The sequence below is a fragment of the Procambarus clarkii genome, chromosome 31, assembly GCF_040958095.1.
Source record: "Procambarus clarkii isolate CNS0578487 chromosome 31, FALCON_Pclarkii_2.0, whole genome shotgun sequence".
NCBI classification, from domain to species: domain Eukaryota; kingdom Metazoa; phylum Arthropoda; class Malacostraca; order Decapoda; family Cambaridae; genus Procambarus; species Procambarus clarkii.
The window spans coordinates 28,122,309-28,133,562 of record NC_091180.1 but is presented as its reverse complement, the minus strand read 5'-3'; the positions used below and the strand labels follow the sequence as shown (position 1 = coordinate 28,133,562).

The following is an 11,254-nucleotide window of genomic DNA, read 5'->3' as shown; positions in this document are numbered from 1 at the left end:
CACTCCTCAGCTGTGGAGGTTCCTGCACTGACTGGGTTAACCTATATTTAATTATCAATAAGCTGTTCTATATTTTCCCTTTGGGTATTATTACATACAGCATTCATTGATAAGCAGATGTTCATTATTACTGTAAATATTTTCACAAATACGACAATGGTGTTGAACTAAGAACTGGTCTCTTGAGTGTGTGAACTTACCCGACGCGAAGACCACTCTGGAATCCACTTGGGAATCCACTCGGGAATGTGCTCCCAGTGAAACCAGGACCAGCACCTAATATACCACCTCCGATAGTATTACCCACTCTGAGGGTAGTACCCACTCTGAGGGTAGTACCCCTTCTGACGGTATTACCGCCGCTGACTAAATTAATACCAAATAATCGAAGGATATCTAAGCCAGGTTCAGGGTCGGCCCCGCACACCAGTGCCATCACCACCACCACCAACGTCTGGGAACGAAAGACAGGAAGTGGTCAAAGTTTTGTTTTTTCTTTCCTGTAATTCAAAATTACAGCAACATTGTTACTCTGTGAATGTAACGCAACGCTACTGACCTTGGTCACTTGGTTTGGTGTTGGGCTTCAAGCCTATCAACCGCGAGTCTCACCGAAACTTAAAATCCTGGACAATTTAGGGGATGTTGATCCAGGCAGAATTAGTACAATCACCATCTCTAGTTCAGGCACAGCACTAGTAAAAACACCAGAACTAGCACAAGTAGTAAAAGCATCAGTACTAGTACAAGCAAAAGCACAATCACACCAAGCAATTACAAGCACCAAGCACCAGCAGTATGGCAGGTTAAGGGTTAATGATACTCACAAGAGCTCGCAGACAGTTCATGGTGGCTACAGTTCAGCGTCAGGGAACCAACTGCTGCATGTCGTCGTCTGCCTCAGGGTTATATAGCCAGGTCACACGGCCTCTGTTCTTGCCAGGTAATTCTTGTGGACCGCCAGAGAAGTATTGACAGGGATTTAATACCAAATATTCGAAAGAGATTGTAACTAACATTAGCCTTAACTACTAAATATGTATTTGGAAATATTAGTAATCAACTATCCATGTATACGAGTTCCATACTGACCATGGGAAGGATGTAAGTGAATTTAATGATGATTGATGGTCGCCAGTCTTCAAATTATATAATCTCTCATTTGTGTAATATTATGAATGGGGCGCAGCAGGATTAATCTTGAAAATTTTTATCTGCTTTATACAAACTCTCACTTTCCTCAAATTAGAAATAAGTGGGAAATTAATGGGCAAACATTGTTAATTACTACCTAATAAGGATTTTTGTGATCACTGAATCGTAGCTCGGCCTCTCTTCATGCGTATATTATTGCTATCAAACACATGTACTAAATCTGGCATTTCTCGTCAAGTATTTACTAGATGTTCATTGAAAAATAATGTGCCTGAATTATTTTCCGGCAGAATAGACAAGGTTTTAGATAATAATATTAGTATAATAGAAGTATGAGAGTATTGGTCGCAAAAATTACTTTTGCCTCACATTGGCATCACATCTGTGGCAAAAGAACATCAAATTTGCGTCAGAACACACTTCTTACTGCCCTTAGAGGGGAAGTATAGTGAGGAATTTAATAATGGAAGAATGATGAGGAATTTAGTCACGATTTATTCATGGGGCCTGACGGCTGTGTGGACAGTGCTCAGCATTCGTAGTCCTAAGGTTCCCAGTTCGATCTCGGACGGTCTAGCTTCTTGCAGGTTGCCGTTCAATCCTCGACCATTCAAGTGATTGGACACCATCCTTCCCCCTATACTGTCTCAAATCCTGATCCTCATATCCCTTCCAAGTATTATATATACGTAATGACTTAGCGCTCTTTCCTGATAATTTACCTTGTCTTACCGCTTTTGGCTGACAGGAAAAAGAGAATTACAATTACCTAAACAATTTGATGTCGCGGAACGTCAACTCAGCGTCAAAATTACCAGCACCAATAATACCAGAAGCAGCAGCACAAGTACAAGCACTATAAAGGTTGTCTTCGTCATATATATATATATATATATATATATATATATATATATATATATATATATATATATATATATATATATATATGTATATATATATATATATATATATATATATATATATACATATATATATATATATATATATATATATATATATATATATATATATAATTTTATTATATATATCTTGTCACTGTGTGTCGTGTGTCATTGGAGCTTGACCTCGACTAGCCTATGACACTCCCCTACCCAACATGCTTCATATATATAAATATATATATATTCCAGAATAGACCCAACCACCCATGAATGTAATATATATCCAATTGCGAGTATTCACGTACTTTTGGTATGAATATCGATGGCTGCAGAGCCACTTTGCTTATGAGAAGTTATTAAGGCGGTACAATGGATTCGAATCCGCATCCCTGGACTCCCCAGATACACACACACACACGGTTGACAGCATGAACCAAAATGAACCGTCGTCGGTGCGTGTGTCTTGGGAGTTCAGGAACGAGGGTTCAGCCCCAAACGGCCTTAGTATTTTCTTATAGATTTATCAAGTTTTTGTGATTTATTACTCACTATTCCTATCTTTCAACAACACTATTTCAGTATTGCAACATGTTAATAGCCTTTTGTAACAAGCAGATGTGTTTTTGATCGTATACCAGTGGGTACAATATCCAAGATTTGCGTTGGTTCGACATTGAATAAACGTTATCAACGTCAATTCAACGCTGGATCAGTGTGAATGATGTTGATCCGGCGTTAAATTTGCGTTGCTCATAGATATGGGACCGACAGGGAAAAGACTGGAATGTTGTGTAACGATAAAATGTAACATTGTAATAAATTTTGAGATGGATGTCCACGAGGATAAGGTAGTATCAGGGGATGGTGCCTGTCACCTAATAGGTCGCATATTTAACGGTTCAATCAATCCTTTAAAAATGCGATGTATTAGTACAAATTACAACTCCATGATACTGTCGTTTTCTGCGCATCGGCCTCTATATGTTAGCTGGGTTGCTTGGGATCGTACAGTTGCAATTTTAACGGAGTGGCAACTGGAGATAATGGGCTGTCTGGAGGCGCTGGGGGTCCCCAAGAATGTAAATATAAAATAGTGAACACACTTTAAAATTCCGAAATTTTGATCACCCTCACCGGCATATAATTTGTAAATAATATGATAATATCAAAGTAAATGTATGTCCTCTATTTTATTAAAATGGCAGACATTGTTGCATTAATTTAAGAGTGTACGTGAATAATTGTTTGTACGTGTGTTATAAACCAAGAGTCGAACTAGAATCCACTCTTAGTGTCAGGTGTATGGGATAATGGTACCATATTGTGTGGCTTGAATCCTAGTGTCAGATGTATGGGTCAACAGTACCATATTGTGTGGCTTGAATCCTAGTGTCAGGTGTATGGATCAACAGTACCATATTGTGTGGCTTTAATCCTAGTGTCAGGTATATGGATCAACAGTACCATATTGTGTGGCTTTAATCCTAGTGTCAGGTGTATGGGTCAACAGTACCATATTGTGTGGCTTTAATCCTAGTGTCAGATGTATGGATCAACAGTACCATATTGTGTGGCTTTAATCCTAGTGTCAGGTGTATGGGTCAACAGTACCATATTGTGTGGCTTTAATCCTAGTATTTAATTCAATTTTAATTGATTATGTTCAGATCATTTTATGCCTTCATTTCATTACAAACTTATAACAAATATGAAAGTAATTTAAGAACAAAGGATAACAAATATTATATTTGATACATCATGTATTTATTTGTCATGCATTTTCTTTGTGGGAAGTTTTTAGGGATGTCGTATGTTGGAGATGTTGCATTGTTAATGTGGTAAACTGGCGTCAGTGGTCGATGGTGCTCGATGTGGTCGTTCTCACGGGCGGGTGTCGTCACGGGTCCCTTCAGCCGTGAGCTACTACTTCCAGTTACCGTGAACTGTGCCGCTGCTACCGAATTTTCCCCCACCGAATCCTCCACCGGCAAATTTTCCACCGCCGAATCCTCCCCCGAATCTTCCACCACCACCAAATCCACCACCACCGAATCCTCCCCCACCGAATCCTCTACCGCCGAATCCGCCACCACCGAATCCACCACGACCATAGCCGCCTCCTGCCTCAGGGTCAGGGTCGGCCATGGTCCCCCACACCACGGCCATCACCACCACCACCACCAGCGTCTGAGAAGATAAGAGATAAAGATGTCATACTAATAATATAAATTAATATTACTATTATTAAGTCCATTTGAAACGTGACTCAGTGGAGCACTGGTAAGTACACATGGCAAGTTTTGCGTAAGTGCCCACTAGGAAAATGAAACGTAACTTCGGAATGTTTTCGTGCTTCATCACATTATCAAGGACTATAGCATGGTAATATATATAAAGCCAACTTGTGAATATAACTAATTGTTGCTTCATATGACAGTCTTGAGTGGTCTGTTTTATGGTGATTTTATGAACGTCTTTTTGACTGTGCAAACTACTGCGTCAAAGTTGAGTTTTATTTCCATAAAATGTTGAGGAAGTAGTCAAAATATTGCAATTCGAAATGTATCGGATCTGTTCAACAAAACTCAAATAACTGGGATATATGATATAACCAAAAAATATTGAAATAAAATCAAATTACTGAGTATATGGCAAACACCATTATCATGCTAAGCTTAGATAATACTGTTGTCTCTTAACTTTTAAGTTTGACACCTAGATTTTATGTAATAAGAGTCATTAGGTTGTGTGGAGAGTGAGCTGTGTGAGCCAGAGATGAGTTACACTAGAGCAGAGATGCTGTAGCGTCTCTGATGACATGGATCTGTCATATTACGAGCAGCACTAGTTGTAATGCCTGTACAAGCACAAATACTAGTAATGGCGCCAACACTTCTACTAACATCAGTATCATGGCCACAAATAGTATACAGAGACCTGCAAAAGACCAACTATTTCATACTTGGCAGATACTATTTTTGGCAGAAAGTGCCCTCTCGTGCATGTTCACTAATATGTAATGTTGAACATACACTAATACATGAACAAGTACAATTACAACACTAGTGTCTTTGGCAGTAATCAACCCTAGCACGGACACTTAGCACCTAGCACTTTAGACAGTGTCAGCCCTAGCACTGGTGTCAACAATATTACCAATGGCAATACTGTTTCCAATACCATTGTCAGTTCTACCAATAGCAATAGAAATTCAGTCGTTCCCTCACTAGCGGCAGCACTAGTACAAGCATGAATCCTCTCCAGCTAAACTCCAAGTAAGCATCAGCAGTATGCATGGTGCTTACCTGGTTAAGGGTTTAGGATACTCACAAGAGCTCGCAGACAGTTCATGGTGGCTACAGTTCAGCGTCAGGGAACCAACTGTTGCATGTCGTCGTCTGCTTCAGTTTTATATAGGCAGGTCACTCGGCCTGTGTTCTTACCAAAGTGAGTCTTGTGGATAACCAGACAAATCTTGACCAGAATTACATCGATTCTTCGTTTCTTGGGCTTGATATGGAAAGAAATACTGAGGAAGTAATGTATTCAAATTGATTAAACTACAATCATGCTCTTGGGAATATTGATAAGGGCTGCTAAAGTTTCCAACTTAATATCTGGACGTGACAGAAGGGGAAGGATGGTTTGGAATTTGATCATGATTACTGGGGGTTTCCTATTGTAAAATCATTTTTTGCTTTTCCCCCTCTCTCTCTCTCTCGGAAAAAAGCATTCCTGGATGTAATATATGCAATGTTAGGCCTAATTTAATGTTGATTATAAGAAATGTAGTAAAATTTAACGCGCGAATTTGTAGTAGAATGTAGTAGAATTTAATCCTACTATGATTTCCTCGTCTGAGGAGTCCGTAACCTCCGTAGTGGGCGTTTTTGTCTTTCGCCTCGCAGCCTTAGGTAGGTTTAGGTGTCGTTGATTGGTGGTTGCAGCTATTTCAGGAGCGCTGGTGGTGCTGTTATCGTTTGTAGACAGCACGTCTGCTAGCGCGGCTGCTGAGATAGTGATGGTAGGAGTGTTGGGAGCTGGAGAAGGAATTACCTATGTTTGTGTCGCCCGGGTCATGGGCGGTTCTGGAGTCGGTGTTGAAGTTGACCACCTGGTCGTCCTGGTGGTAGTCTCCGGAGTGGTAGAGGAGGCAGTGAGATTTACGCTAGTGGCTATGATGGGGGCCAGGCCATTGTCTATATATAATGCGTTTAGTTCACTGACAAAGCGCTGGTTGTCTGGTCCTGCAAGCCTTTCCGCTAGTTTAAGAAGACCAGGGATAATGCCTGCACGTGATGCAGGGGGCTGTGAAGGAGCCTGTGGGACCTTGCGGACCTTGGGTCCCCAATGAGAAGGCTGTGTCGCCTGCTGGGAGGAGCCACATGATGGTAGGACCGGAAAGTCTTCTGGTCGACTAGTGAGAGCTAAGGTGGTGAGTTGAACGCTTGGGGCTCTGGTCGAGGAGGTAGACGAGTTGTTTCTTTTGGCTTCAACCTGGGCTTTGATGATTTCCTGTCTGCGGGGGCAGCGGTAGGAAATTGCGGGGTGATTGCCATCACAGAGCAAGCAGTGATGGACTGTTACCTTGCATATGGAGTAGTGATGGTCCAGTGCGCACAGGCTGCACCTCTGGACAGGGTGCTGACACTTGTTGGTCGGGTGGGAGAGCTCGTAGCACTTAAAGCACTGCTGGATCTCATGGTATCGTTCCTTTTTTATTTGGTGGGGTGGTATTTTTAGGCCGAAGCCGTAGAATCCTTGTGTGGCAGCCTGGGTGGCCGCAGCTATGGTGGTGAACGTAATCTTCATTGATGTTTTGTCGGTGTTGCAGAACTCTAGGTTGAATACCGACAGGTTTGGATTTTCGTCCTCGATATTGTTTATGATATGATGTTGAGGTCGCTCAGCGATCCACCGGCTGGTCTTGCTGGTAAAAACAGTTCTTCCGGCCAGGAACTGACGTGGGAAGTGTGGATGTAGGTAGTGCTCTTTGCGAAAAAAGGCATCGTTAGTGAGGAGTTTTTCTAGCTCCTCTTCACATGAAAAGTAAAGCACGATATCTTCACCTTCCTGACTAATATCAGCGGGTTTGAGGCCAGTTACGTCCTTCAGGACCTTTAAAGTATTGCTTCTTCCGATAGCATGACCGTCAAGTGGAGTAGCTCTGACCTTAAGACGTTTGGGTCGCATTGTGACCACACTGCGCCTTGTGATGTGTTGGCGGGAGATGTCTCTCCCGTCCTCCAACTGATTGACCGAACCACTAACTATAAGACCTAGTAAGTGAGCGGGCCGCGGAGACATTGATCCCTCGACATATAGACAACGTTTATTCACTATTGCATCAATGTTGTTTACCCAGATTTGCAGGTTATCTTCAAGGGTTTTTAATCCTAGTGTCAGGTGATCGAGTCAATGGTACTGTAATGTGGCGTTTATCTTAGTGTCAGTTGTTCTGGGTGAATAGTACTGTAATGTGGCTTTAACCATGGTGTCATGTGTTGGGTTAGGATTGTATGTAGACATACTAGACCCCAGCCTTGTGTTAGCTCTTACTAAATATAATACTTCGTATATACATAAATTATCTTGCTTTGGTTCCACCTCCTCTTGAGCAGTAGCTGTGAGCGTAGCTTGACTGATGGTTATAGAATCACCTCCAATGTTGATTATAAGAAATGTAGTAGTATTTACTACGCTTAGATACATTTAGTAATGAAGTATTGTAAAGTGCTCTGTGAGGCGGCGGGTCTCAACAGGTTCCTCGTCTCTTCTGACAGCCAGCGAACCTCTCAACGTAGAAATGTATTTAATTACTTTCAGGTAATTTATGTCTGCGCTTCATTACTATTTTGTTACAAACATGAAAGTAATTTAAGAATCAAAGGATAAGAAATAATATTTGTATAATGTATTTATTTATTATGCATTTTCTTTGTGGGAAGTTGTTTCGGGAGGTCGTATGTTGGAGATGTTTCAGTGTCAGTTTTGAGGAGGGGCATTAGTGGTCGTTGTGGTCGTTATTAGGGGTGGGTGTCGTTCACGGGTGTGTCCAGCCTCTACTTCCCGTAGTGACCGTGTTTTCCGCGATGGAATTTTCCACCTCCGAAGCCTCCACCGAATCTACCTCCGCCGAATCCACCACCTAGTCCACCACCACCAAATCCACCACCGCCGAATCCACCACCGCCGAATCCACCACCACCGAATCCACCACCGCCAAATCCACCACGACCATAGCTGCCTCCTGCCTCAGGGTCAGGGTCGGCCATGGCCACACACACCACGGCCATCACCACCACCATCACCAGCGTCTGGGAAGATAAGAGAGGATAAGGTCAAACATTATTATTGTTATTATTATTATTATAATTATTATTATTATTATTATTATTATTATTATTTAAGTCCATATTAACCATGATACAGTGAAGCACTGGTAGGTACACATGGTAATATATATAAAGCCACTAACATACAGAGCGTTTCTGACCAAATTGTGAAATATATCTATCTCAATGCTGCTTGCTATAACGGTCTTGAGTGGTCTGTTTTACGCTGATTCCAAAGCGTAAATGCACGTTCATATATGGCTGCATGCTTTTATATGAACGTCTTCCAGACTACGCAAATTACCACTTTAAAGTTGAGCTTTATTTAAATAAAATGTTAAAGAAGCAGTCAGAATATTGCAACTTAAAATGCAGCTAGTCTGTTCAGTAAAACTCAAATGACTGGAATATGTGTTATGTCCAAAAAAATATTGAAATATTTCAATATTACTAAAATACTAAAGAATAGTATTATTCAGTAGTATGTTGCGTCAGTCGCAACACTAGTACTAGCACCAGGGCACCAGCAGTACTGCAAAGCATTGCACTAGAACTATCGCCAGCACTAGTGCAAGCATTATAAGTCTCCAGGTATACTCCAAGTAAGCACCAGCAGTATGGCAGGTTAAGGGTTAATGATACTCACAAGAGCTCGCAGACAGTTCATGGTGGCTACAGTTCAGCGTCAGGGAACCAACTGCTGCATGTCGTCGTCTGCCTCAGGGTTATATAGCCAGGTCACACGGCCTGTGTTCTTGCCGGGTATTTCATTCACCAGAGAAATCTTGACCAGGTTTACAGTGACTGTTCGTTTCTTGGGCTTGATATGGAAAGAGATACTGAGGAAGTAATGCATTAAAATTGTCTGAAATACAATCATGCTCTTGGGTATATTGATAAGGGCTGCTGAAGTTTGCAAGATAATATCTGGACGTGACAGAGGGGAAGGATGCTGGGGAATTTGGTCATGATTACTGGGGGTTTCCTTTGGTAAAATCTTTTTTGCTTCTCTCTCTCTCTCTCTCTCTCTCTCTCTCTCTCTCTCTCTCTCTCTCTCTCTCTCTCTCTCTCTCTCTCTCTCTCTCTCTCTCTCTCTCTCTCTCTCTCTCCTTTAAATTGTGATGTAACATAAAATAATATATATAAATAATGTTAGGTACCAGTTAAGAGTTCCTCAAGATGGTTGAGCAACACCAGTAAGCTCCTACACGCGCCCTTCACTCGTCTTACACTCAACCATCCTCTAAATACTACCTACAGTTACTTTCTGAGGAATGTACAGAATATGACTTGTACACTAAAGGTTCACGTTTTATACTATTAGAATACTAAGTCGAATATCAGTAAGAGGAATAGAGTATTTATAAATCTGACAATATCCTAGGCCTAATTAAGCGTTCTAAATAATATATGCAACCATAGGCCTAATTTAGTACATATATTTCCTTTGACGTAGAAAACTGTAGGTTTGGTTATTGACGTTTTTCTCGTACAAAATTAATATGAAATGTATACATTTTTGGGAGCATATTTTGTACGTCCATCCGCAGTAACTATAGATACTATTTTTTTAGTTCAACCACTTAGACTGGACGGTAGAACGACGGTCTTACTTCTTGCAGGTTGCCGTTCAATCTTTGACCATCTACCGCACCGTTCTTGTGCCAGGTAAGTCCACTACGGGCTCACCATAGCCTTTGCTACTTGCCCCGCTTCTGTGCCAGGTAAGTTACGGGCTCACCATAGCCCATGCTACTTGGAACCTGTTCCGAGTAGCTGAATCTATAACAACAACAACAATTTGACCATCTAAGGGGTTGGGCACCATCCTTCCTTCCATACTGTCCCAAATCGATTGATTGAATGATTGATGAAGATTAAGCCACCCAAAAGGTGGCACGGGTATGAATAGCCCGTAAGTGGTGGCCCTTTTAAGCCATTACCAGTATCAAGAGCTGATACTAGAGATCTGTGGAGGTGAGAATGCACCCTGCATGACGGGAGATATCTCCCTTGTGAATGTGTTAAGATGAAGATGAAACCACCGAAAAGGTGGCACGGGCATGAATAGCTCATAAGTGGTGGCCCTTTTGAGCCATTACCAGTATCAATACATGATACTGGAGATCTGTGGAGGTGCGACTGCACCCTGCGTGACGGGAGATGTCTCCCGTGGTCCCAAATCCTGATCCTCATAGATATATTGATGAAGATTAAGCCACCCAAGAGGTGGCACGGGCATGAATAACCCGTAATGATCCTCATATCCGTTCCAAGTGCTATATAGACGTAATGACTTGGGGCTCTTTCGGGCACCACTCCTGTGCCAGGTAAGTCCACTACGGGCTCACCATAGCCCGTGCTATTTGCCCTGCTCCTGTGCCAGGTAAATTACGGGCTCACCATAGCCCGTGCTACTTGTAACTTGTGTCGAGTAGCTGAATCTATAACACCAACAACAGCGCTCTTTCCTGATAATTTACCCTGTGTTACTTTACCGTTTCTGGTTGACAGGCAAAAAAGAATTACTATTACCAAAACAATTTGATGCTGCATGATAAACGATGCAATAAGCAATAACATAGTGTGAAGTAATAGCTTCACAGAGTTGACTGAGAGAATTATTATAGTGTCCGGACGACGCCACAAGAGACCGAAGACCGTTGACCAGACCGTCATAGATAGAAGACCGTCACCACGACACAAGAACCTCGCTCCAACACAAGAGCCTCACGACACATAGCGTCACGACGGCGTCACAAGAGCGTCACGACGTCATCACAAGAGCGTCACGACGTCGTTACAAGAGCGTCACGACGGCGTCACAATGTCATCACAAGAGTGTCACCAAGACATCATTAC

General features: G+C 42.0%; 1 protein-coding gene across 1 annotated transcript; it reads right to left on the bottom strand.

Annotated features, from left to right (window-relative positions):
* Positions 1-3,356: 3,356 nt before the first annotated feature.
* LOC123758910 (keratin, type II cytoskeletal 1) lies at positions 3,357-5,687 on the bottom strand. The gene is made up of 2 exons (XM_069334148.1): positions 5,388-5,687; positions 3,357-4,244 (listed from the first exon to the last, which is right to left on the bottom strand). Exons 1-2 carry the CDS (start codon positions 5,406-5,408, stop codon positions 3,981-3,983), a joined length of 285 nt encoding a protein of 94 aa, XP_069190249.1. The 5' UTR covers positions 5,409-5,687; the 3' UTR covers positions 3,357-3,980.
* Positions 5,688-11,254: the final 5,567 nt, after the last annotated feature.